The sequence below is a fragment of the Serinus canaria genome, chromosome 7 (assembly GCF_022539315.1).
Source record: "Serinus canaria isolate serCan28SL12 chromosome 7, serCan2020, whole genome shotgun sequence".
NCBI classification, from domain to species: Eukaryota; Metazoa; Chordata; class Aves; order Passeriformes; family Fringillidae; genus Serinus; species Serinus canaria.
In genome coordinates this window covers 668,787-696,084 of record NC_066321.1, presented here as the reverse complement: position 1 = coordinate 696,084, position 27,298 = coordinate 668,787, and the positions used below count along the sequence as shown (strand labels likewise).

Below are 27,298 nucleotides of genomic sequence, written 5' to 3'. Positions count from 1 at the left end.
GGAGCCCGGGGCTTTGGGGGCAGCGCTCCCCGGATCCCGCTCCCCGCTGCGCTCCCCGCTGCCCCTCCTGCCCCCCGAGCCGCTCCGCCGCAGCGGGAGCGGGTGAGGGAATTAAACTCCTCCATGAAAGGTGTTTTCCTGAGGAATTAGCCCCCCGACGAAGGGATGCGCCTGAGCAAACGCCGGCGCGGGAGGAGGGACAGAGGGATGGATGGCGCAGGGCGCGGGGTCCTGACGCGGGTCTGGATGCGGCGGGGACCGAGCGTGCTAAAACCCGGGGAAGGACCAACCTCCGAGCCGCGGCTCTTCCTCCTCTTCCTCCCGCGGAGCCGGCGGCACCGAGCGGGAGCGGCCCCGGCCATCGCCGCTCCGGGATCGCCGCACGGGCAGAGGCTTTTGTCCCCTGGGTGCGGCGGGGGCTGGCGGAGGAGCTTCGCACTTCGGCAGAAAGGAGACGAAATTCGATTCGTTTACATGTTTTATTGTTGTAAACATTAAAATTGTCTTTCTCAAAGAAAGAGTTCTCGGGAGAAAAAATAATAATAATAATAATAATTATAATAATAATAATCCGCGTTTCTAACTGTCGTACACCATATTAAAAAAAGGCAGCGACTTTCCCGTGTGCCAAACCGGGGTATACAAAGAAAAATACTACAGAATATGGCAATATTAAAAATATTACTCGAACATAAAATAATATATTAACCGACAATTTTTAGACATAAAAAAACAAATGGAACAAAACAAACCAAGAATTCAAAGTGCTCAGTAATTTCCAGGGAGTTATGTATAGTATAAGCACTCTGGAAACAGTCAAAAGCTGCTGCATGCAAGATCTGTTTAGCTTTAGACAACAAAATAATCAAGATATAAACTTCTTCTTTAATCAACATCAACAGTACATACAACACTTACAAACAAGGGGTGTCGGGCGGTGTTTACAAACACTATGTGTCCCTTTGGGGGGGATTCCGGGGGGTAACACTTGTGCCCACCTATTTTACAATTGAGAAAATGTTTGAAGCTTAGATAACTACCAGTCTTTATAAAAGCTACCAGACTACATAGTGTCTGAAATACTATTTATAGAATATAGACATTACTGAAATAGCAAGTGCCTATAACATTGTCACCCTGGAATCGTCATGCTTCCCTGGTATGGACGGATTGGGTTTTCTTTCCTTTCCTTTTTTTTTTTTTTTTTTTAATTATTTTCTTTCCAAACACATTTAACTTTTATTTCTGATTATTATTTTAATTTTAGAATTATTTTCCACGTTTCATCATAAATAGGCACAGAAGAACTTTTTTTTTTTTTTTCCCTCTTTAAAAGCCAAACTGCATCTGATAAATTTACAAGCCTTCGCCTTCATTAATGCCACGCCACCCACGCAAGGTTTGGGGTTTGGGTATATTACAGCTCTCTTTTACTGCAGAAAACTTTAGTCTTTAGGAGGGTGAGGCCCGCGGTGGCCTCGGCGCTGGGTTTGGCCCCGCGTGAGCGCCAGGCAGGCTTGTCTTTGCACCGGAAGTCCTGAATTACAAACTCATTTAGAAGCCGATAATAAAAAGTTTATACCATGGTATTTGTGTAGTCCATGAGCTGCATCCATGGTGGCCCAGAGCCAAAATGCCCATCGCGTCCTGCCTGCGGGAGTTGGCAACACCGGCTGGGTGGGAGCTGGCACCCAGGGGTGCTGCTCTGGGCCCACACCAGCTCCCCTTCAGGCAGGTGGAGCTTCTCCTCGGGTCAGCGGAAGCGTGCGGGAAGAGTCTTAAAAAGGTAAAGTGTCCAGAAAAAGTTTGTCAATTATTGCTGGCGGTGGCACCAAATCTTCCAGTTTCAGGTAGAAAATGCGCTGCAGCCCCTGTGTGCAAAGCGTGCGGAGTTCGGGGAGCTTCCCCAAGAGTTTGGACAAATAGTTGGGGCGATTCAGCCCCCCGTTATTGAAAGTCACGTGGTCTTTGAGACAATTTACAATCTTGTTCTGAAGCTCTTCCACCCGCTTGGGTTCCTTAAGCCCGTGCCTCTCTGCAAAGAGAAGGGTGCGCGACGTTAGGGGCCTGCCGGGAGCAGGGCGGGCGGGGGAGCAGGAGGGGGACACTGACCTGTCACCATGGCCAGGGCAGCGATGCAGGAGAAGGCAGAGATGTCGATGTTCATGTTTTGCAAGTTGGAGGAAAATTCCACGATGGAATCGATCCACTCCCCAAAGCCACGGATGCACTGCAAGCGGTGCAGGACCACCCCGTTGCAGAAGATCAGCTTCCCCTCCACGGGGTTGGACCTGCAAGGAAGGGGACAAGCCCAGAATGAACTGAGGGATGGACGAGAGAGGAGGGAAAATTAGATAGGAAGAGAAAACCGAGGAAAGGAAAGACAAAAGACAAGAGAAAGACAAAATACAGGAGTAAAGAAAGAGAGAATGAGTGAAAGGAAGAAAGCAAGAAAGACAGAGAGGGAGAGAATGATAAAATAGAGAAGAGGGAATGAAAGAGAAAAAAAGATCAAGAGAGAGCAGGAAAGAAATTTAAAAAAATAATAAGAAGGAGATGATGGGGGAGAAAATCTAAACAACTAATTACTTGAGGAGCAATAAATGAAGGGTTTAAGAGGCACCTAATTACCGAGGAGTTAATAAAATGCAGCCCAGTGGACCTTGAAAGGGTCTGATTCCCTGCCCGCGGCCCTGACCCCCGCTCACCTGTACGCCAGCCGCAGCACGAACAGCTCCAGGAAGGCGGACTCGAAGAGCAGGTCCTGGTCCGTCTTGGGGAGGTCGGTGAAGCCGGGGATTTTTTCCGCCCACCCTCGGATGATCTCCATGGAGCCGGTCAGGAGATCGTAGAACTGCTGGATGTGCTGGGTGTCGTCACCGCTCAGCTGGTAGTCGGGGTTAGCCTGGAACTGGATATTCATTTTAAAAAGCACTTAATGAGGTTCTCTAAAGTCTATAACCCGTGAAATTGCTCACCCCGTCCCTGGCCGGGGAGCGGGCTAGGGATAACAATTAAAGCTCTCTCTGACCGGTGAGGAAATTAGATGTTCCGGGGCAATTAATTCGATTAGGAACGGCGCTCCGAGGCCGCCGCTCTCCGTGCGCGGGGGGCCCGATCCCGGGGCGGCGCCGAGCCGAGCCCCCGGTGCCGGCGGGGCCGAGCCGAGCCCCGGGCGGGCAGGAAGGGCCGAGCCGAGCCCCGGGCGGCCTCGCCTCTCCCCCCGCAGCGGCCGCGGGGCCGGGCCCCCCCTCCCCGGGCGGCGGCGGCGGGGTCCCTCCGCGAGCTCGGTGCCGCTTACCCGGGAATAGTCCAGGCTGGTCATAGCCGGGTTGGAGTCGACATGGGCTCTCACCAGCGCACTGATCAGACTCACCGGGGGAGAGGGGGGAGAAGGCTCCTGGGGGCTCTTCGGTTTGGACGGCAAGCGGCCCCGCCGGCCTTTGAGGCTGTCTGTGCGCACCACTGCAAGAGACGGGGGTCAGCCCGGCGCCGGCCCCGCGGGGCGCGCCGGACACGCGGACTCGCGGACAGACGGACACTCACCCTCCTTGACCATGCCGACGGCCAGGCACTTCTGGAAGCGGCAGTACTGGCAGCGGTTGCGGCGGCGCTTGTCCACCGGGCAGTTCTTGTTGGCCAGACACACGTACTTGGCGTTCTTCTGCACCGTGCGCTGCGGGCCGGCCGGGCGGGCAGCGCCGTCAGAGCCGGCCCGGGCAGCGCCCCGCGCCGCCGCCTGCCCGCCCCTGCCCGCAGCTTCTTTTGCTGCCTTTCCCCCTTCTTTTTCTTTTTCCTTTCCTCCCCTTTATTTTCTTTTCCTTATTTCCGCTTTGTTTCCTTCCCTTTCCCCTTCGTTTTCTGTTCCCGCTTTCATTTTCCCTCTTTATTTTCCTTTTTTTATCTTCACTGCTCCTCTTTTTTACCTTTATGTCCCCTCCTCCTTTTTTCCCTTTATTTTCTTCTCCCTTTTAAATTTTTCCTTTCTATAATTTCCTTTTCCCCTTTTCTTCTTCTACCTTTAAAGATTTATTTTTAAGATTTATTTTCTTTTCCCTTTATTTCCTTTCCCCTTTTCCCTCTTTATTTTTATTTCATTTCCCCCTTTATTTAGTTTCAATTTTTTCCCTTTTATTTCCTTTTCCTCCCCCCCCCCATTTTTTTTTTTCCCAGGGCATTTAACAGGAGAAAATTGACAGCGTTAACATCCAAGCTAACCTCGCAGCTCCTAGCCGTGTTTTATATGCCAAGAGGAGGGAAAGAGACGCTCGGTAAATACAAATCCGTGGGCATTCATATTATTTACATTCCTTGGAGACCTCCTCTATTTAAAATGATAAGATTATTCAATCAGGATGGTGAAATAAAGAGATCACTTAATTTTACCACAGGGAATTCCGTTCCGCATGGTTAGCTCAGACGCACTTCTCTGTCCTAACCGATTTCCATCTGCGGGCTGCCGGCCCCGCGGGCTCCCCGCCGCCCCTGCCCTGCCCTGCCCCGCGCCGCCCCGCGGCCCCGCTCACCTTGAAGAAGCCCTTGCAGCCCTCGCAGGTGCGCACGCCGTAGTGCTGGCAGGCCGCGTTGTCGCCGCACACGGCGCAGAGCCCCTCGTTGGACGGCGAGCCCCGGGAGGGCGGCGAGGGCACCTGGCTGTCCAGCAGCTGCGGCGCGGGGCCCAGCTGCAGCCCGGGGAAGGCCATGGAGGGCTGCTTGCGGATGCCGCCGGGCACGGCGAAGGGCTGCCCGTCCACGCCGTGGTGCGGCCCCGCCGGCTCGGCGCCCATGGGGACGTGCAGGGGGCCCTCGAAGCGCATCTGGCAGCTGGACACCGGCGTGCCGGGCGGGGACTGCTTGAAGGAGAACAGGGACAGGCGGGACACGGGCGTTTTGCGCTGCTCGATCATGTGCGTGGTGGCCACATAGTTGGGGTGGAAGTTGTGCAGGGAGCCGGGCTCGTCCCACACGGGGCCGTGCTGCACCTGGAAGCCGGGCGTGGAGGGGGTCGGGGGCGACGAGGGCTTGTAGTAGACGGAGCCCGAGTGGGACATCATCTCCTCGGACTGGGGGGGCAGGTGGCCGTGCTGCTGGTAGCCGTGCATCTGAATGTCTTCCACCTTAATGGAGGACTGCTGTCCGGACAGGGGCATTTGGTACAAGCAGGGGGGCTTCACGTCGTAGCTCGTGTTGTAGTTGTCCATAAAGGTACTGAAGCTGGGGAGAGAAGTGGTGGCGGTGATTTCGGTGTTGGTGAGGTCCATGCTAAACTTGACGAACTCCGGAGTTAGGAAATCGGAGCTGTATTCTCCCGAGGAGTGGTAGCTGTAGCTCTGGGAGGCCGGGCTGGCTCCTTGAGGCGAGGACCCATACTGAGCCTGAACACAGGGCATGGCTGCAAACGAAACAGCGGCAGGTAGACTCGGCCCGCGCCGCCCCGCGCCGGCCGCCGGGGCCGAGCGCCGGGAGCCCCCTGCCCCGCCGGGGCTGCCGGGGCCGCGGGGACGGAGCGCACCAACCTTCAGCCGAGGGAGCGGCGTGTTCGGGGCAGCCGAGGGCGGACAGCGTCGGAGCGCGGCGGGGAGCGAGGTGTCCGCGGGTTCAGAGCGCGGCGGCGGCTCCAGCCTGCCCGGCGCGACGGCTGCGAGAGACACGGACCGGCCGGTGAGCGGACGGACACATGGACCGACACACGGACCCGCCGGCGAGCGGACGGACACACGCACAGACACACGGACCCGCCGGCGAGCGGACGGACACACGGACCAGCCGATGGTGCAGCAGGGGCGGGGGACTGACACACAAACCCGCTTGTGCGGGGACAGACACACGGACCCGGGGCGGAGAACAGGCACACGAACCCGCCGGTCAGGCAGCCCCAGCGGGGAACTGACACACGGACGCCCCGGTGGAAGGACAGACACACGGAGCCGCTTGAACGGGGACAGACCCACGGAGCCGCCTGAGCGGGGACAGACTCACGGAGCCGCCGGCGCTCCGCCCGGCTCTGGGGAGCCCCGCCTGCGGAGCCCCGGGGCTGCGGGAGCGGTGGCGGGCAGGGCCGCCCCGCGCCCCTCGAGGAGCAGGTTTGGGTTCGGTTCGGGGTTATTTCTCAGTAGCCGGGCAGGCGGCTCCCCGCGGGCGGGCTGTCACCGGTACCGGCTGCCAGGCTCCCTTCTCCACGCCCTCCGGGAGCGGCGACGCGTCCCTGGGGAGAGCGGGCGAGGCGCGGGGCTCCCGGCGCGGCGGTGCCGGCACTGGAGCGGGGCGCGGGTGACAGCCAGCCCGGGCGGACCCGGCTCGGCTCGGCAGCTCCGCGGGTGACACGCGCCCTCGGGCAGCGCCACCCGTCCCGTCCGGGGACCGACCGGAGCGGGACCCGCCAGCAGCTGGGACGGGACGGGACGGCACGGCACGGCACGGGACCGGGGGCGCATCCCGCGCCTCGCGCGCGGGACCCCGCGGCGGGAGGGGGGCACGGGAGGCGGGACCGGCCGGGCACTCACCGGGGAGCGGAGCGCGGCGCGGGGCGCGGGGCGCGCATCCAAGTGCGGGCGGAGCGGCGGCGGCGGCGGCGCGGGCGGCCGGACTGTGCCCGCCCGCAATGTGCCTTTGTTTATGTGGCCGCGGCCGCCGCCGACCAACGTGCGCCGCGAGCCCCCGCGCGTCACCGCGCGTCAGCGCCGCCCGCCAATCCGCGCCGCCGGGGGCCCGCCCCGGACACGCCCCCCCCGCGCGCCAGCGCGCCCTTTTGGTAAGTTTCCGACCGGTGACGTCACGCGGAGGGACGCGCCCCGGCCACGCGCCGGGCGGGGGCGTGGTCTTATTTGCATAGAGGGCGGTGCCGCCCCCGCCCCCCGCGCGCGTCACCGTGACGCGAACCCCGGAATAGCGCGCGCGGGAGCGCGACCCCGGCCGGGGACAGAACCGGGACCGGGACAGAACCGGGACAGAACCGGGAAGGGACAGAGCCGGGAATGGGACAGAGCCGGGAATGGGACAGAGCCGGGAATGGGACTGAGCCGGGAATGGGACAGAACCGGGACTGGGACAGAGCCGGGACAGAGCCGGGAATTGGACAGAACCGGGACTGGGACAGAACCGGGACAGAACCGCGACAGGGACAGAGCAGCGAATGGGATAGAGCCAGGACTGGGACAGAACTGGGATGGGACAGATCAGGGAATGGGGACAGAACCGGGACAGATCCGGGAATGGGACAGAGCTGGGAATGGCAACAGAACTGGGATGGGACAGAACTGGGACAACGGACAGAGCAGGGATGGGGACAGAGCAGGGATGGGGACAGAGCAGGGATGGGACAGAACCAGAATAGGACAGAGCCAGGCCAAGGCCACAAAAGGAGTGCAACATGCCTCGGCTTCCACTGCCCACCTGGAATTTAGTCTATTCTATTTTATTAGCATTTTGTTTTTATTTTATTATTAACTTAATTTTTATTTTATTATTGTCTTTCTTTTGTATGTTATATTGTTTTTATTTTATTTTATTTTGTATTTATTTATTGTAATTTTTTCATGTTAGTTATTTCTGTTTATTCTTTATTTCTTATTTTATTATTTTCTATGTTATTAGTTTTATTTATATTTGTTTCATTGCTTAATTTAATTCATTATTTTCAGAGCTTTATCTTTTATTTTATTTGGCTTTTTTTGGTGTCATTTAATTTATTAAACTTTCCTATTTTTATTTATTCTAGGCTTATCCATTTAAATGGCTGATGTTTATTTATTTAAATGCACATAGGGTTTTTTTTATAAATATTTTATTAAATTTTGCCTCTCCCCAGATCCCCGCAGTTTGCCCCAGGTGGGTGTGATGGGAAGGGCACAGAGCAGAGCCGGGGCAGAGCAGTCGAGGGCGCTGCGTTTATCCAAGGCTGCGATCTCGGCTCCCGATGGCGATGCCCGGACCCGGCTGGGAGGGTGGCAGGGGACACGGCTCCCCCTGGCTGGGCTCTGCTCTCCGGCCCGGCATTCCCACCGCTGGGCTCCGGCCTGGAAAAGAGCACAGAATGGCATCAGAGGTGAAGGGAACACAGCCAGCTCCTGGCCTGGGATAAACCCCCCACAGCCCAGCCTGGGATAAACCCCCCAGCCCAGCCCGGGATAAACCCCCCGGCCCAGCCCGGGATAAACCCCCCGGCCCAGCCCGGGATAAACCCCCCAGCCCAGCCTGGGATAAACCCCCCAGCCCAGCCCGGGATAAACCCCCCAGCCCAGCCCGGGATAAACCCCCAGCCCAGCCCGGGATAAACCCCCCAGCCCAGCCCGGGATAAACCCCCCACAGCCCAGCCTGGGATAAACCCCCCAGCCCAGCCCGGGATAAACCCCCCAGCCCAGCCCGGGATAAACCCCCCAGCCCAGCCCGGGATAAACCCCCCGGCCCAGCCCGGGATAAACCCCCCAGCCCAGCCTGGGATAAACCCCCCAGCCCAGCCCGGGATAAACCCCCCAGCCCAACCCGGGATAAAACCCCCAGCCCAGCCCGGGATAAACCCCCAGCCCAGCCCGGGATAAACCCCCAGCCCAGCCCGGGATAAAGCCCCCAGCCCAGTCGGGATAAACCCCCAGCCCAGCCCGGGATAAACCCCCAGCCCAGCCCGGGATAAACCCCCAGCCCGGGATAAACCCCCGGCCCAGCCCGGATAAACCCCCCGGCCCAGCCCGGGATAAACCCCCGGCCCAGCCTGGGATAAACCCCCGGCCCAGCCGGGATAACCCCCGCCGGGATAAACCCCCCGGCCCAGCCCGGGATAAACCCCCCGGCCCAGCCCGGGATAAACCCCCCCCGGCCCAGCCCGGGATAAACCCCCGGCCCAGCCCGGGATAAAACCCCAGCCCGAGCCCCAGCCCTGGGATAAACCCCGCCAGCCCGGGATAAACCCCCGCCCAGCCGGGATAAACCCCCCGCCAGCCCGGGATAATCCCAGCCCGGGATAAACCCCCCGGCCCAACCCGGGATAAACCCCCCGGCCCAGCCCGGAACCCGGGATAAACCCCCGGCCCACCCGGGATAAACCCCCAGCCCAACCCGGGATAAAACCCCAGCCCAGCCCGGGATAAAGCCCCCAGCCCAGCTGGGATAACCCCCAGCCCAGCCCGGGATAAGCCCCCCGCCCAGCCCGGGATAAACCCCCCAGCCCAGCCCGGGATAAACCCCCCAGCCCAGCCCGGGATAAACCCCACAGCCCAGCCGGGATAAACCCCCCAGCCCAGCCCGGGATAAACCCCCGGCCCAGCCCGGGATAAACCCCCCGGCCCAGCCCGGGATAAACCCCCCAGCCCAGCCCGGGATAAACCCCACAGCCCAGCCCGGGATAAACCCCACAGCCCAGCCCAGGAACACCAAGATTTCCTGGGAAACCGAGGCAAGAGCTCCTTCCCAACCAGCTCCTGCTGGAGTCACCCCACAAACAGCAGAGAGACCCAAACTTCTCCCACCCTGAGACACCGTCCCACACTGTGCTCTCCTGATCCCACAGAGCTCCTACAGAAGGAACACCCAGGGCTGTGACACCTCAGGGCTGGCCAGAGTGGCAGTTCTGGGGTCACTAAAGGAACACCCAGGGCTGTGACACCTCAGGGCTGGCCAGAGTGGCAGTTCTGGGGTCACTAAGGAACACCCAGGGCTGTGACACCTCAGGGCTGGCCAGAGTGGCAGTTCTGGGGTCAGTAAGGAGCACCCCAGGGCTGTGACACCTCAGGGCTGGCCAGAGTGGCAGTTCTGGGGTCAGTAAGGAGCACCCCAGGGCTGTGACACCTCAGGGCTGGCCAGAGTGGCAGTTCTGGGGTCACTAAAGGAACACCCAGGGCTGTGACACCTCAGGGCTGGCCAGAGTGGCAGTTCTGGGGTCACTAAAGGAAACACCCAGGGCTGTGACACCTCAGGGCTGGCCAGAGGCAGTTGGGCACAAGGCACCAGGTGGACCCCAGGGTGCGAGTGCAGTTGGGGTCAGTAAGGAACACCCCAGGGCTGTGACACCTCAGGGCTGGCCAGAGTGGCAGTTCTGGGGCTGTCTCCATGGGGTTCCCCACAGGAGGAGCTCTGCCAGCCTCCCTCAGCTGCAGCACCACCGTCAGTCACACCCCAGCAGCCCGTCCAGCCCCCAGCTCCACACCAACTTCCAGCCAAGGCCCTTCTAGGGCTAAGTGATACATCTAATTACCATATCCTTAGAATAGATGTAATACAAATTTCATTACTCACTTAAAAGTTCTAAAGTTAACAGCATAAACTTGAAGTTGAGTAATTAAGTAATCCTTATATAGACACTTATTAAAGTATTTATACATATTATCTTAAATCTACATCTATCATTTTGCCAATTAAAATTAGGACTTTAATTGCAATTAAGTAATTTAATTGCCAATTGAACAGCAAAATTGCTAAGTGACTAATTTTAATGCCTATTTTAATTACCAATCATGACTGGGGAGGGAGCTAATCAAGCAGTATCAGAGTAATGATGTGAAAAAAAGCGGAGAACAAACATTCCAGACTCCATGCTTTTTAAAAAGAACTCCAAATTAAATAAGTGCAAACACAATTGCAGGGATGTGGGGAAATGCTGGGTTTGGGAGCACAAAGAGCATGTTTAATTACAGACACCTCGCTCTGCCCCGAGGTGCTGCCACGGAGGGCTCTGCTCCCTGGGAGGGGCTGGGGGCTGGGGGTGGCCCTCCCTCCCGGGATGAGATCCTGGAGGAAAGCAGCACCTGCAGCCGCAGCTCTGGGCAATTCCAGGTGACCCCAGCAGGAGGAAATGGACACAGGACAGGCAGAGTGGAGCACGAGCACTTCTGGGCTGCCCGGGTGGGAACACCATCCCCACCCACGCTGCCTGAAGTGCGAGCCCACCTTGCTGCCAGGCTCAGGGTGCCCCGGGGGAGGTTTTCCAGACCATGGCTCCTGCGGGGTCAGGCCCATTATCATTTCCCACAAAAACCCCAAATCCCATAAAAGCCCCAAATCCGTGGCAGCCCTGGCTGTCAGTGCAGCACATGCCCCAGGAAGGAAAGCCAGTGCTTGTTTGGGATGAGGGACCCACGAGGGCTGCTGGGGCTGCTCCTCTCTAGCAGGAACAGACCAACGGGATCAGCACCCCACGGGGAGGTTTTCACCCCTGCAGCCCCGAGGTGGCCCTGGGGTGCTGGCCTGGCAGTGGGGGAGCACTGGGGGGGGCACTGGGAGCACGGGGGGGCACTGGGAGCATTGAGCGGGCACTGGCAGCACTGGGGAGCCCTGGCAGCGTGGTGGGCAGCACTGAGGGCAGCAGCCAGCACGGTCAGTGCTGCTCCTGGCCAGCAGCTCCCTCAAACCCGCTCCTGGCAGGGCTGGCTGGGCACAGCAGGGCTGAGTTTGTGGGGCATCCTCCAGGGGCTCCTGCAGCACCCGAGCAGCTCCTGCATCAGGCCCTTCCCTACACGGCCACACTTGCACTGCTCACACCCCTGCCTAACCTGCTGTGCGTTTCAGCACAGTTTTGGCAGGGAAGGGATTTGCTGCCTCTCCAACAGACCAAAGTTTCAGACCAACAAAGAGGCGCTGACACAAAAGGACAGTCGTGTATCGGGGCTGGGTCCCCTGCCTGGGCCCAGGGGTGGAGGGGGCAGTGCCAGACCCCCAACAGCCACCCCCTGTCCCCACAACAGGGACACACTCGGCACAGGGACGGCTGCGCTGGTGCCATCTCCCAGATCCAAGAGTGGTGTCACTCCAGTGAGCCTTCCAGAGGGAAGGAGGGCTGCAGTGTCCTTCTGTCCAACGTCACACGAGGTGTGAAGTCCCCAAGTGAGGAATGAGGCACAAGCCTGGAGCTGGTGTCTGACCCCAGGGCAGTGCCAGCCCCTTGGAGGTCGGTGTCTCAGGGCTGCAGCAGCAGCAGCTCCCAGCTCCCCTCCCCGGCAGCCCCAGCCCGGGGCACTCAGTCCCAGAGCTCACACTCGTGTTCCACCAGCCCACCAGGCCTCCGGGGCACACAGCAGCTCTGACACAGCTCTGCGTGTCCGTGAGAGGCTGGAGGCACACATGAAGCTGGATGTCCTGATGTGAAGTCAGAGCGTGGGGCTCTCCCTGCCAGGCTGGGATGTGAACGGGCTGTCTCACAAGCACTCCGTTATTCCCCTTAGATTTCCCAGAAAATTCAAAAGGAGCGTTATTGTCCCTTTCCTCCCGCTCCTGCTTCACTCCTGAAGCTCAGCCGTGCAGGTAGTGCCAGCTGACACGAGGTATTTGCTGCAGCAATGCCCGTTTCCACGGAGTCCTTGCCAGCACGGGACAGTTCCGTGGGAGCCGCCGAAGCCGCGTTGTCCCCGTGTCGCTGCCGGCCAGCACCAGGAGCCACTCGCAGCGCCTGCCGGCCGCCAGGGCCTGAAGGCAGAGATGTTCTCGGTTCTGTTGGGTGTCCGGCTCCTCTGGCCGCGTCCTTCGTGCCGCAGCGCCGAGGTCCCTTCGCGCCCGCCGGGGAGCGGGGCGGAGCGGGGCCGGCCGTGCTGTCGCCGGAGCGCAGCGTGCTCCGGGCCGGCGGTGACTGATATCCGCGGGTGAGAGGCTAAACGGGCCATATGGCGCTCGCTGCAGCCCATCTGCTCCCTGCCCAGCCGCGCCGTGCCTGCCGCCGCAACATCTGCCCGCCCGCAGCCAGCTGTGCGGGCACCGCTGGCGGAGCCGCGCCGTCCGGAGCCCACGCCTGGCTGCGGGGGCTGAGTCCCGGGACCCTCTGCTTCCTATCCCCGTCCCGGTCCCATCCCATCCCATTCCATCCCATCCCCATCCCCATCCCATCCCCGTCCCCGTCCCCATCCCCGCCCGCTGTACCTGCCTCCGCCGCGGGCGCGGAGCGGGGCGGAGGGGCCGGAGCCGGGACCGGAGCCCGGTGCCGGGGGCCGCCGCGCCCCCTCGCAGCTGCCGCCGCGCGTCAGCGCCCGTCACGGCCCGTCAGCGGCGGCGGGTGACGGCAGCGCCGGGGGAGCGGCCCGGGCCCGCCGCGGGGGGGGCTGCCGGCGGGCGGGGGCGGCCCCGGGATGACCCGCTCCCACCCCGGGCTGACCCGCTCCCACCCCGCTCCCACCCGGACTGACCCGCTCCCACCCCGGGCTGACCCTATCCCACCCCGCTCCCACCCCGGGCTGACCCGCTCCCACCCCGCTCCCACCCGGACTGACCAGCTCCCACCCCGGGCTGCCCCGCTCCCCCCGGGCTGTCCCTCTGTCCCCTCCGGGCTCCCCCCTCGCCGCCGCTCAGCGCTCCCGCATAGCCGAGGGCTGGGGAGTGGTCTGTGTTTTGATTTGAGAGGGGCTTCTTCTGTTTTTTTCTTTTTGTTTGGTCGGTTTGGGATCAGTTTAGTTTTTCCCACCCACCACACACCCCTCGATGTTCCAGCACCACGCTGGCTCAGGGAGCATTCCTGCTGGAAGTGCTGGACCGGCTCCAGCCCTGGCTCTGGGGGCTCAGCCTGGAGCAGAGGCTCAGGGGAACCTTGTGGCTCTGCACAGCTCCTGCCAGGAGGGGACAGCCGGGAGGGTCGGGCTGTGCTCCCAGGGAACAGGGACAGGAGAGGGAAAGGCCTCAGGCTGGCCCAGGGCAAGTTCCTTCCGGATATTGTAGAAAATTTCTTCCCTAAAAGTGCTGTGCAGCCCTGGCACAGCTGCCCGGCTGCACAGCACTTTTAGGGAAGAAAAGTGGGGATTGGCTGTCCAAGAAAGAAAGAAAGGTTGGCTGTCCCCAACCTTGAATGGATTTAAAATCCCCACCCCTGAATGGATTTAAAACCTGTGTGGATGTGGCACTTGGGGACGAGGTCAGTGGTGACCTCAGCAGTGCTGGGGGAATGGTTGGACTCGATGGTCTCAGAGAGCTTTTCCAAGCCCCACAATTCTGTGATTTTAGGATCAGACGGGCCCAGCCCTGCGCAGGGTACAGCTGCTCCCCTCTGTGACGAGGAGCGCATCGCTGGGTTTGATGTCAGACACGCGTCCCCTGCATGCAACTGATCCCAGCAAACAGACTATTTAAAGTGCCTGCTGAAGTTTTCTTACATAAAACATCTCCAGACTCACCCCCCACGCACACACGCTCCAACAGGCGTCGGTTGGGTTTTTAACTTGGCAGTGTTTTCCTAAAAGGCTCGGGAGCGCCAAAAGCAGTAACTACGCTGCAGAGTCTGTTACAGCTCCTCATGCCATGCAGTTCTGAACTCCTGCTCGCTGACAGCCTGCCAGCCAGGCTGCAAGAATGGAAAAACAACCCCAAGACTGTCCCAGGAACGGCACAGACCCCCTGGCTGCAGGTTGGCTGGGGAAGGATTGGGAACAGGGAGCCCAGCCCTGCAGGGACAGACGGGCAGAGCTGAACCCAATCCCACCCCCCCAGCAGATTACAGGGACACAGCTGCACTGTCCCCTCTGGAATTCACCTGTAGGGCCACGGAGCTGCCCCTGGATGCCCTCGGTGGAGGACACCGAGCCCCACAGGAGCACCGGGAGGGGGTCCCAGGGCCAGCTCTGCCCACGGTGCTGGGGAGGTGTCCAGGGTCTGCACTGGCCATCGCCTGCAGCCTTGGGAGTGCTCTCAGGGACTGTCTCAGCCCCAGGCTGTTCTGCCAGCTCTGGAAACCCCCAAAACACAGCACTTCACTGATGTATTTGTGCCACAGTCAAAAATAGCATAATTGCCCATTGTTTTCCCGACATTTTGGGAATTACTGACACAAGACACAGAAATCTGGCATAATTAACTGCTTTCGTTAAGTGAAATGTATTTTGTTGTTTTGAGTGAAATCCTTCCTCGGTTTGGGAAGAATTTGCTCAACATATCTGGGATCCTTCCCCTCAGAAGCACATTCCCTGGAAGACAGTGCCAAGCAGTAAAACAAGTACCCACAGAAGGTGGGAAAAGGGGCAGGTTTGCAGTGCCTGGTCATAGAGGAGGTGCTGCTGGCCCAGCTCCCGATGGACAAGGCTGTCCAGAGGTCCCTGCACACACAGAGGGGTCAGCAATGAGCTCCAAAAGTGACCCTGGGTCTGCTGGGAGCAGAAGCCAGGGGAGATGCTCCACACAAAGCCCAGTGCTCTTCCTCCAGGGGCTGTGGGGAATGGGGGACAGGAACACCCTGGAAGAGTGGAACGGGCACAGCCAGGGGCTGTGGGGAATGGGGAACAGGAACACCCTGGAACAGTGGAACGGGCACAGCCAGGGGCTGCAGGGAATGGGGAACAGGAACACCCTGAAACAGTGGAACGGGCACAGCCAGGGGCTGAAGGGAAGGGAGCCCACAGCAGCACCCGTGAGAGCCTGGCCTGCCCTGCCTCGGGGCTGCAGGGGCCCATCCTTCCCCTTCGCCCACAGCCTAACAAAGCCATTTTCCACCAGGGCTGCGAGCCTCGAGGCCTCCCGAAGCAGAGCTATTTTGAGTATTTTCCACAGCATCTCTGAGCACTGCTGTGCTCATGACTGGTGAGTGGGAGATGCATGCACGCAGATCTCCGGAGTGTGCCAGCCCAGCCTCCTCCTCCTCCCCCCTGCAGTGGAGCCTGGGCTGAGGTCGCAGCTCAAGCAAAGCCCCTGCCAGCCCCAGGCTGTCCTGGGCTGTCCCTGCAGGGCTGGGTGGCTGTCCTGGCACCCTGGGTCACCCAGTGCCTGTTGGAGGCCTTGTCCCCTCACCAGGACATGTCCCAGCAAGGGGCTGCTCCAGGGATGGGGGGTTTCCATCTCTCTGCTCCCTCAGCAGCCCCAGGGATGGCCTGGTTTGCAAAACACGAGATTAGTTTCTAGAGGGGACCCAGCTGTGTTTTGTAGTCATGGTCTGAACTAAAGCCCTGGCAGTGTCCCAGCCAGGTGGGACACTGGGGCTGGGAGCAGCCTGGGGCCATGGAAGGTGTCCCTGCCATGGCCAGGGTGGGACACAGTGAGGTTCCTTCCATCCCAAACCATCCTGTGCCTCTGTGATGCTGAGCCCAAGCTATAAAGCACGATCTCCCCAGGCAGAGGCTGCTGGAACCTTCCTTCACTGCTGGAGGTGCCGATGACACTGGACAGGGTGGAACAGCCCCGAGCTGCAGCCCTGAGCCCAGCCAGGCCTTGCCCAGGCTGCAGACCCCTCCTGCATGGAGCAGGGAGCTGCTGCTGCCTCCCTGCAGGGATGTGGCTCAGTGCTGGCATTGCCAGCGATGGATTAATGTCTGGGCTCCGTGCTCTGAGAGGGCTTTGGCACCCCAAACCTCCTGTGGCTCTGAGACAGCCCCAGGGATGGAGCTCAGGCCGTGTGTCTGTCCTGCCACCCGCCTGTTTGTCCTGCCACCCGTGTGACAATGCTGCCTCCTGCTAAAAGGCTCTCACTGTGCTGCAGGCCCCAGAAAAGAGGTAAAAGAAAGGGAAAACAGCTCCTGAAAGTCAAGAGTTTGCAAAACTCCGTGTCTGCGATGGCTGCTGTCGTTAGGGGGAAATGGCAGGGACAACAAACCCATTAATGCAGCTGTTAATTGAAAGCAGGACCGTGTGGAGAATGGCCTTTGTAATTATGAGAACAGTTATTAAAATACCATTTTTACTTTTTAAAATGCCTGACTTCAGTACAGAGCATGGAGGAGTTGCTTTAAAAAGTTAATTATTTCCAGGAGCCGGGGGCCAGGAGGGGCCGGGAGGGGTTGGGAAGGTTCGGGAGGAGTTGGGAAGGTTCGGGAGGAGCCAGGGGTCGGGAAAGTTCGGGAGGGGTTGGGAAGGTTCGGGAGGAGCCAGGAGAGGTTGGGAAGGTTCGGGAGGAGCCGGCCCGGCCCCGCTCCTGCGTCCCGCGGGGCAGCCGTGGGGACGGACAGACGGACAGCGTTTGTGTGCAGCCTGAGCGCAGCTGGAGCCGGGCAGGCGTGAGCCCAAAGATTCCTGCAGGGGCAGTGATTCCTGCAGGGAGCAGGGTGTGCAGGTGTAACCCACTGTGCTGCACACACCGGCTGTGCCTGGAGCTGTTCCCCAGGGAATTCTGCCCTGTGCCCTGTGCTCAGGTGAGAGCCCACCTGCAGAGCTGCCCCAGCCCTGGGCTCCCACATCACAGGGACCTGGAGCTGCTGGAGAGAGCCCAGAGGAGCCAGGAGCTGCTCCAGGGCTGGAGCCCCTCTGGAGCCAGGCTGGGAGAGCTGGGAATGTTCCCCTGGAGAAGGGAAGGCTCCAGGCAGAGCTCAGAGCCCCTGGCAGGGCCTGGAGGGGCTCCAGGAGAGCTGGAGAGGGACTGGGGACAAGGATGGAGGGACAGGAGCCAGGGAATGGCTCCCAGTGCCAGAGGGCAGGGATGGGTGGGAGATTGGGAATTCCTGGCTGGGCTGGGATTGCCAGAGCAGCTGGGGCTGCCCCTGGAGCCCTGGCAGTGCCCAAGGCCAGGCTGGAACACCCTGGGACGGTGGGAGTGTCCCTGCCATGGGATGGGATGGGATGGGATGGGATGGGATGGGATGGGATGGGATGGGATGGGATGGGATCTAAGGTCCCTTCCAGCCCAACCCATTTTGGGATTCCATGATCCCACTACCATGAGGGTCTCCAAGCTTCAGCTCCTCTCTCCCTCCCTCAGCAGTTCTTTGCTTCCAGCCAAGCTCAGCTGGAATTCAGCACAAGTGTAGGATGGACACACGCCCAGTGGTACAAAAATGCCCACTCTCCCTTTCCCAACAACGGAATAATCATGGAGAAACAGGCAATTAATCATGCATAGTAAATAATTTAGTCTTTTTTGCAACACCTGAAGCACAGTGAGTAAAATACCAATGATTTGAGAAGAGTAGTATTAAATAAAACTATGCAAAATGAAGCTCAGCCTGCACACTGAATGGAGGAAAAACTGGGGTTTATTCAATTTTAATTAAATGGGATCTGGTTCTTCAATATGGAAAAACTAGATTAAAACTGAGGGAAAAATTGAATCCCATTAATATTACCAGTAAATAAAAATACATTATTTTTTGGTTGAGGGAGCTTTAATAATAAGAGGCATCATAAAGAGAGAAATCAAAACTGGATTGTACATTCACCAGATTGTTCAATACAAAAGCCAACAAAATTAGCCCATATTGATGTGACAAGCAAGAAGAAATATATTAGTTTCCAGCTCACAACATTCCACTACAAGATATCATTGGAAAACCGAGTCAATTTTGATATCAGTCAGATCCCGATTAAATGAGGCCACACCTGCAGCAGCAATCCCACAGGCACACAGGGAGGAGAGGAAAATGGATTTATTGCAGCCCCTCCCCTGCCTTCCAGCAGGGCCTGGGTGGGCAAGGGCTGCCAGGCTCGGGGTGGCCAGCACAGCCACTGCCATGTCTGGGGGCAGGAGAGCCAGGAAAGGACTTTTTTTAAATATCTGCAGTGAGACTGAGGTCTCCATGTTGGAAATGATGCTGTGGGTCAGCCCAGATAATGAGGGCTGTCTGGAGCTTGTCATGCAAGGTGACGTGTTCCAGGGATATAAATATGTATTTCCAAGGCTGTTCCAGGAAAGGAAAAAAAATTGGGTCCAGGAGAGAGTTCCTAATATCCATACCTTAAAAACGAGATACTAAGCAAACAAACTGAAAAAGAAATATTTCTTACCTAACGTGTTTCTGCTGGCTGGGGGCAGAGCAAGAGCTGCAAACGGAGAATGAGGTTCAGGGAATAAGTCAGCATTGAAGGAAATATGGTAATAACAGTAACAACAACATGAACTTTATTATTATTATTATTATTATTATTATTATATATCATCATTATTATAATAATATTATTACATAATATTAATATTATTAATAATGTATATAATTATAAGTATTATATTATTATATTATATTAATAATAATAATAATAATATAATAATAATAATAATAATAATAATAATAATAATAATAATAACATAGTATACTTTTTAACTTTTTAAGGGTTAGGGTGAAATGTTTTAATCAGGCATTCTCTAAGCAAATGGAAAGTGTCCTGTTGAGTGATCTGCCTAACGAGGCTCCACGCAGGTTCCCAGAGCAGCTCCTGCCTTGCTTTCCCAGGAAGGGCAGAGAATTGAAGGTCTGTGAGGAGGCAGGAGCACCCCGCTGCCTGGACAGCTTCCTTGCCAGTGTAACCTGGTAATTGTGCTGGAGCCTGGCCTCCTCCTTTTGCCTCAAATCCTGAAATGTTAATTTTCATCTCTGATTAAGCTGCAGACCAGTCAAGGCTCCTTTTATTAAGTCAGGCAGACTCCTACCTGCTTCCCGAGGGCTAAATTTGGCTGGCAAAGCCATTGTAATATTGTGTAATTAATTTGCCAGTCAAAAAATTTCTGCAGGGCTCTAATTTACTTATCTGTCTGCAACACTAATGAATCTCCCAGCTCAGTACTTTAATCATGTTTTCTGCCTTTTTATCTCCTTTTTTAACTCCAACTTTCCTAATTGTTTACTATGGGCTCATCTGTCACCTGTATTTTGGGGCTGTGATTGTTCTCACAACAAAAGGCAGCCAAGCATGTGGACTCTGTAGTTCTCCTTCTTGGCTGGGAGCTGCTGAAAGAGTTCCTTGCTTTATTCTTCAATTCCAACAAACAAGAGAGCTCAGTCAGTCAAAATCAAGACGCAAAAATCCAGGAGAAAAAGCCATTTGTGTTTGGAGGACTTAAGGTGGTAACTTCATTCCAGCTGGTGTAACCTGTGTGCAGGACTGCCTAAAGGTCATTCTGAGCACTCTGTTCCCTGATTAGTGCCAGTGGGAAATGTGTATAAAAAATGGGGATATGGCACCTGAGGGCTCCATTGGAGGGTGGCCATGGTGGTGGTGGTGGGTTGATGCTTGGACTGGATTGTCTGAGAGCTCTTGAAACGATTCTTTGATTCTTTGAAACGTAACACTGGCAGGTTTTTGCTTCTTTAACTTTGCAAATCACAGGTCTGTAGTATTTTTTGTTTTACTAATGCATTTATTACATAAAATGCTGCAGTAAGTGGCACATTCCTGTAGTGTTAAGTACTTCAGTGTTGTTCCAACACACCAGCTCTGATGTTTGTCACTTCACAGTTTTCCTGGTCTCTCATGGGAATGTTTTTTGAAGGAGAACAGGAATGCTAAATAAAAGATAAATAATCATACAGAATCACAGAATCCCTGAGGTTGGAAAAGCCTCTGGGATCATCAAATCCAAGCTGTGCCTGATCTCCACCCTGTCCCCAGGCCAGAGCCCTGAGTGCCACCTCCAGAATTCCTGGCACACCTCCAGGGATGGGCACTGCAAACCTCCCTGGGCAGTGCCAATCCCTGAGCCCCCTTTCCATGGGGGAATTCCTGCTGTGCCCACCCTGAGCTGCCCTGGGCCAGCCTGAGGCCGTTCCCTCTGCTCCTGTCCCTGTCCCTGGGAGCACAGCCCGACCCCCCCTGGCTGTGCCCTCCTGGCAGGAGCTGTGCAGAGCCACAAGGTCCCCCTGAGCCTCCTTTTCTCCAGGTTAAGAGGCTGGAATTCAGGCTGGAATTCTGCACCCCCTCATTTGGATACCTCAAGCAAATGAATGATATGGCCATGTGATGAAAGAAAAAGAATCTGATGTATTTCAGTGTGAATGTCTGGTGCCAGTGCCCAGGGCTCAGGTGTTACAAGGAGGTGTCAGACACACCTGGGAGCAGAGACCCTCAGCTCTGGCATTGCTCCAGGGCTGGATCCACCCCGTAAATCCTCTCCACCTGTTCGTTTTACACCACTGGGCTTTGCTGCTGCACTCCACTGAACGGGAGCGCTGGTTTTCAGAAGGAACTTTGAGTGTAAACATTTAATCCTGGGAACAAGTGCCGTGGTAGGAAGCTGCGCTGGAAGGAAACACAGATTGTCCCTCTGTCTCCCCAGAGCCCTGCTGTGATCCTGTTCCCATGCAGCCCGGGGACTTTGGAACAGAGCTCTTGTAGGCTCCACCAGCGTGCAGAAGAGTCGCTTGGAAAATGTTGAGTTTATGCTGGGAAAACTCGAGTTTATGCGTGTATCTGACGAGAATTGACGAAAACCACAGAAACTTGAGTAGATCAAAGACAAGCCCATCCCCAGGGCCGAGAGGTTCCCGAGGTACCAGGAATGAGTTAATCCCACCACGGAATGCAGAGGGGCTGCCAGATAACAGAGTGACATTGTTTTTCCCTGATGTCAGCACAGAAACCCAAACACAAAGAGGTGAATGTAGTCCTTGGAGGCAGCTGAATGTGGAGCTTGTGCCGGCATCCAGCCGCATTGAAACAAGATGACAAAGTGTTTCCTGGAAGCAGGGGCTGGGCCGGCCAGCTGGGCCAGCCACCGGCTGGGGAGGCCCAGGGATGTGCCCTGGTGGGGAGGATCGGGGATGTGCTGTGCTGAAAAGGGTCAGGGATGTGCTGTGGTGGGGAGAGGATGTGCCGTGTGTGTAGAGGCTCAGGGATGTGCCATGTCAGGGATGTGCCATAGTGGGGGGGCTCAGAGATGTGTCGTGTTAGGGATGTGCTGTGGTGGGGAGGGTCAGAGATGTGTTGTGCTGAAAAGGGTCAGGGATGTGCCGTGGTGGGGAGGCTGAGGGATGTGCTGTGCTGGGGAGGGTCAGGGATGTGCCATGGTGGGGAGGATCGGGGATGTGTTGTGCTGAAAAGGGTCAGGGATGTGCTGTGGTGGGGAGAGGATGTGCCGTGGTGTAGAGGCTCAGGGGTGTGCCATGGTGGGGAGGGTCAGGGATGTGCCGTGTTAGGGATGTGCCATGGTGGGGAGGGTCAGGGATGTGCCGTGTTAGGGATGTGCCATGGTGGGGAGGCCCAGGGAGGTGCTGTGCTGGGAAGGGTCAGGGATGTGCTGTGGTGGGGAGGATCAGGGATGTGCCGTGGTGTAGAGGCTCAGGGATGTGCCATGGTGAGGAGGCCCAGGGATGTATCGTGTTAGGGATGTGCCATGGTGGGGAGGGTCAGGGATGTGCCGTGTTAGGGATGTGCCATGGTGGGGAGGGTCAGGGATGTGTCATGTTAGGGACGTGCAGGGGTGGGGAGGGTCAGGGATGTGCCGTGTTAGGGATGTGCCATGGTGGGGAGGGTCAGGGATGTGCGTGTTAGGGATGTGCCATGGTGGGGAGGCCCAGGGAGGTGCTGTGCTGGGAAGGGTCAGGGATGTGAGTGTGCCCGGAGCAGGACAGGGCCCCATCCTGCTCGCTGCTGTTTATGAACACACAGCTGTGCTAGGGCTGGGGCTTCACCCTGTAATGCACATCCATCTATTGGCATTGCATTTTCCTTCACGGTCACTTTAAGGCAGTTTATTTTCTCCCGTAGCATCCCAGTGCTGTGTCTTGCCTGAATAATTCACCTTATTCTGTGTTTGGTAGGTGATGAGGTCTAGAGGATATTTAGACCAGGCTGGAAGAGAAACTTGTTTCATTTCAATAAAGGCAGCACTTGTGTTGCTGCCACAGGGACACTTGCTTTGGATGTGGAGCTGCTTTGGATGTGGAGCTTTGGATGTGGAGCTGCTTTTCTCAGCAGGCAGAATGGGCTCTGCCTCCATCCAGCTCCCAGAGGGGAAGTTTCACAACTGGGTGACTGTCCATCAGAGCTGACAAATCCATAACAGCATAGTAATATCTGTATTATTCATTTTTGACTATTCTGAATTCTACAGGAAAGTAAACAAAAGGAGAAAAAAACTGAAGAGAAATATTTAATTGCTTTGTGATTTTATTGCAAGGTTGGTATTAGCACCCTTGTCTCAGCCTGGTGAGGAGCCATGGCCATTCTGCACCTTAAGTTACACACAAACCAGAGTTTGTAACCACATCCAGTAACTCACAGAAAGCAGCTTCTTAAAATCCAGCTGGAAGAAAGTCAAACTGTAGGTGCTGTTTTCTGACAGGAAAAACCTGAGTGGCCAAGGTTATGGATGTCAAAATGGGAATGGCTGGCTGCGGAAGGGCCCTGAGGGATTGCTATTGCTGCTTGTGGGGGAATAAATTAAATTAATTTATTTAATAAATTAAATAAAATAGTATCCAGTATTCCTCCCTGTGAGGGCCTGGCACAGAGCAGCCGTGGCAGTGCCCCAGGCCAGGCCGGACACGGGGGCCGGGAGTACCTGGGGCAGGGGAAGGTGTCCCTGGCCTGGCAGGGTGGCTGGGATGACATTTAGGGTTTCAAACCCCCCAGGCTGAGAGCTGTGGGTGGCCGGGCTGCAGCGAGGGCACGCAGCGCTGCCGTGGAAATGGAGTTTGGGATCTGGCACCGGTGTCACCGGGCAGCTCCGCTAAAGGCGAGGGACGGCGCTGGTTCTGCTGGGCCTCCGCACGGGAAGAACGTGTTTGGGTTCCTCTCCGTCGGCACCATGGCTCCAGACCCGCCGGCTCCTGTCCCCGCTGGGGACCCCGGGGGAACAGCACCGCGGGCTGCCCCAGGCCCGGGGTTCTGCCTGTGGCTCCCCGCACACGGACGGGCCGCTGCCGCCCCCGGGGCTCCGTGTGCCGCTGCCGGGGCTCTATGGCGTATGCCGGGGCTCCATGGCCCTGTCCCGCTCCGTGGCCGTGTCCCGGTGCCGCGGGCGGGGCTCCGTGGCCGTGTCCCGGAGCGGGCCGAGAGCGGGGCCGGCAGAGGGAGTTGTGTGGGGACAGAGCAGGGTAGGACACGGCCCGCACAGGCCGCGGTTTGCCCTCCATTTGAGGGTGCCCGCCGCGAGGCGCTCACAGCCGGGGATGTAGCTCAGTGGTAGAGCGCGCGCTTCGCATGTGTGAGGTCCCGGGTTCAATCCCCGGCATCTCCAGGCGGTTCTTTTTTTTCCTCAACTTTCCTTTTTTTTCCCGTCTCCCCGCGCGGCCGCTGGTTCTGCCAGGCCAGGCCAGCCCCCTGCCTCTGGCACGGCACGGCACGGCACGGCCTGGTCCGACCGTCTTGGTGCCGCTTCCTCCCGCTCGGGAGCCCCGCGGGGAAAATGAAAGCGCGACGGCCACAAAACACGGTGGCTCCTCTGTTGGCAAAACTGAAACTGCATTGGCCGGGAATCGAACCCGGGCCTCCCGCGTGGCAAGCGAGAATTCTACCACTGAACCACCAATGCGTGCTTTGGTGCAGGCCAACGCCCTTGCCTGAACCAGCTCATCACTGGCACCGATGGCACGGATGCCACTGCACCTACATGCTTCATCCTCTTCCTCAGCCCCTCGCGCTCATGCAGTTCTGCTCAGCCATCATTTCCAGGGCAAAAAAAGTTTTTAAAAACTCAGCACTACCCGTTATACATTGTTCCTCTAAAGGATTAAAAAAACCCTGGACAAGATGCACCCATCATACACCCCCCAGAGTCTGGCCTGACTGTTGGTTTTGGTCTTGATCATCTCTCACAGATGCAAGATGTCACTAATCATTTTTTCCATAATAATTTTAAAAACCTTTTTTTTTCCCCCAGCATATTCCTTGAAAACTTCTTTCATTTTTAACCATTCTGTTTGTATCAGAGATAAACTAATAAGCAAGGAGTGATTTAATGAAAGAACTTCAGGAGATTACAGGTGAAGGTTTCAAAGATTCTTTACCACAAGCACTATGGCTGGAGTCAGTCTTAAAGGTTTTCTCCAACCTAAATGGTGCTGTGATCATTCTTTACATTTAAAAGCTTTCAGATCAAGTCACAAATGTGTATTTTTGTTCCTTTTCAATCCTGGAAGGACTTTGCTGGGGAGGCCAGTGGTTAACGGGCTCAGAGGCTCAGCTGACCCACAAAGGAGTCATCAGTGTGCTCACGATGGTCTCTGTGACTTGCCAGGTGATGACATTTCAGCACACTGTGCCTGCGTGTGGAGATGTCAACAGCGAGTCCTAGATTGTGCTGTGACATGGCCATGCTGTGTCCCAAAATAAACGATGCACACTCCTGACACTCAGTTTGCCTTGGACACGCTCCCACAAACAGCCATGTGTGAGCCAGAGTCCAAGGAAAAGCTGCAACGAGTGCTTCACGTCAAGGGAACATGGAGATTTACGTACAAAAGTGCTGGAGAACACGGCCTGGGCAGGAGGAACAGCTACAACCACCCACCTCAGCACAGGTCAGAAGCAGGTGTTTTCTGCTTCAACCTTCTGGCACTGCAGGCCATGTTCCAGGGTCCTGTGTCTGGATGTGCATGAACACCACAATGTAAATACCCAGCACAGCTCCCTTTCCTTCTCAGCTTCCGCTGCCAGAAGGCAACATCATAGAAACTGTAAGTAATAATTATTATTTAGGCTGTGGTTTACGGTTGGATTAGTCAGCCTAGCAAAACAGTTTTCTCAGACAAGCCCAGGACCAAAAAACCCCCCAAGCACTCAGGCAAAAGACATTCATATTGAGAAGCCCTAATTCCCTGTTTTACTGTGCCTGGAAGTCAGCCATGCAGAGGCTTCCCCCTCCTTCTGTTCTCCACCTCCTCTCATTGCTGGTGAGCTGAGGCTCTGCCACGCAGGGACATCTGGCAACATCTGTGCCCAGCCAGCTGGGACCAGCAGCGTGCCCTCGGAGAGGGGCATGGAGACAAAGAACCAGGGCTGGCTGGGGCTGGAGAAGCCCTGTGAGATCACCGGGTCCAAGGGGTCACTCAGCACTGGCAGGGCACCTCTGAGCCCTGTCCCCAGGTGCCCCTGTGCTCTGTGGGGCAGAGCAGAACGTGCTGCCTGTGCCACGGCTGGGACAATCATTGCACAGAGGGTCCCCACAGTGACAGACTTTGCACTACCTGTTCCCAGAGCAGAAATGGCACCTGTCCTTGCACTCAAGGTTAGCAACTCGCTGAACAGTTTCCCATGTCCCTTAGACTGTTTTGCATCTGCTCAGAATATCTGGGAGTGTTGGCTGACGTCCTGCAGGGAATTCTGTCACCAGGAGGAGTTTGGTGACTCCCAGGCCTCCCTGGGATGTCACCCCAGAACATGCTCTGGGAACCTGTTCCCAAGCCGTGTGAGCCAGGCCCACACTTGGCTTCCCTCGGAACTGACTGGGAGTAGGAGGGTGCTGAACGGGGCAGAAATCAGCACCTGCAATTTGAGAAATGGTGCTCCAGAGCCTCAGAGCTGCTGAAAATCTCACAGGATCAGTTCAGCCGAGCAGGAATCAGAGCCCTACTCCAACAAAACAAGGAGTTCTAAGGGGTTCCTTGCCTTAGTTGTCACAATGGCTGGGAGAACGTTCCCTGCCAAGCTGCAGGGCAGAGGGATCTGTTCCGTGTGCCCCCATGGACACGGCACTGCTGCAGCAAGCCCAGAGCAGGTTACGGAGTTGGTGAGGGGACTGGAGCTCCCTGTGAGCCTGAGAAAGCTGGGCCTGTTCAGCCTGGAGGGGAGCAGGCTCTGGGGACACCTCACAGCCCCTTCCAGTGTCTGAAGGGGTGTACAGCAGAGCCAGAGAGGGACCCTTCACCAGGAGCTGCAGGGAGAGGGCAACGGGAAATGGCTTCACACTGACAGAGGGGGAAATTAGGTTGGATATGAGGAATAAATCCTTCCCTGTGAGGGTGGGCAGGCCCTGGCACAGGTGCCCAGAGCAGCTGTGGCTGCCCCTGGATCCCTGGCAGTGCCCAAGGCCAGGCTGGACACTGGGGCTGGGAGCAGCCTAGGACAGGGGAAGGTGTCCAGGTGTCCCTGATTCTGGCTGAGGCCTGACAGGGCAGAGCCCAGGAGGTTCAAGTGCTTCTGCTGACTCTGCTGTGCCCCTCTGAGGAGGATGCTGCAGCTCAGGGCCAGCCGCAGCCTCTCTCCCCAAGTTCAGCTGGTGCACTGACAGGAACAAGGCTGGGTTGACAGGCAGCAGTAAATCCGCTCAAATCAAGCCTAGAAGTGCAGGTGTGGCTTACCTGGGGTGTGGCAGTGGGTATCACTGCTTCCCTCCGGCCTGCTGGTTTGGACACGTGCTCCCTTGTCTCGTGGAGGGACTGTGCAGTCATCCCATATAAAATGGTTGTTGTATTGATCTTTGTCCTAGCACATGAGAATGGAAGTGTGACAGCACAGCTGTATCTGTACTGCTGCCTCTGGTCCACCTCCTCACATGGAGCTGGAGCCATATTGAGCCATGTTTGTCCTGAAGGAGCTGGGAAGGGGCTCAGCCTGGAGAAAAGGGGGATCAGGGAGGACTTTGTGGCTCTGCACAACTCCTGACAGGAAGGGACAGTCGGGGGGGGTTGGGCTGTGCTCCCAGGGAACAGGGACAGGAGCAGAGGGAACGGCCTCAGGCTGGGCCAGGGCAGCTCAGGGTGGACAGCAGGTTGAAAATTTTTAGAAATTCAGGAAGAATTTATTCTCAAAAGAGTGGTCAGGCCTTGG

General features: G+C 57.0%; 1 protein-coding gene and 2 non-coding genes across 3 annotated transcripts; 1 reads left to right on the top strand and 2 right to left on the bottom strand.

Annotated features, from left to right (window-relative positions):
* Positions 1-487: 487 nt before the first annotated feature.
* Positions 488-6,594, bottom strand: NR4A2 (nuclear receptor subfamily 4 group A member 2). The gene is made up of 8 exons (XM_050977081.1): positions 6,504-6,594; positions 5,517-5,638; positions 4,527-5,392; positions 3,547-3,676; positions 3,302-3,465; positions 2,709-2,911; positions 2,113-2,291; positions 488-2,035 (listed from the first exon to the last, which is right to left on the bottom strand). Exons 3-8 carry the CDS (start codon positions 5,388-5,390, stop codon positions 1,779-1,781), a joined length of 1,797 nt encoding a protein of 598 aa, XP_050833038.1. The 5' UTR covers positions 5,391-5,392; positions 5,517-5,638; positions 6,504-6,594; the 3' UTR covers positions 488-1,778.
* A 17,102-nt stretch (positions 6,595-23,696) lies between these two features.
* Positions 23,697-23,768, top strand: TRNAA-CGC (transfer RNA alanine (anticodon CGC)). Its single transcript has one exon. It is a non-coding gene; the product is annotated as a tRNA-Ala (tRNA).
* Positions 23,769-23,991: 223 nt separating this feature from the next.
* TRNAG-GCC (transfer RNA glycine (anticodon GCC)) lies at positions 23,992-24,062 on the bottom strand. Its single transcript has one exon. It is a non-coding gene; the product is annotated as a tRNA-Gly (tRNA).
* Positions 24,063-27,298: the final 3,236 nt, after the last annotated feature.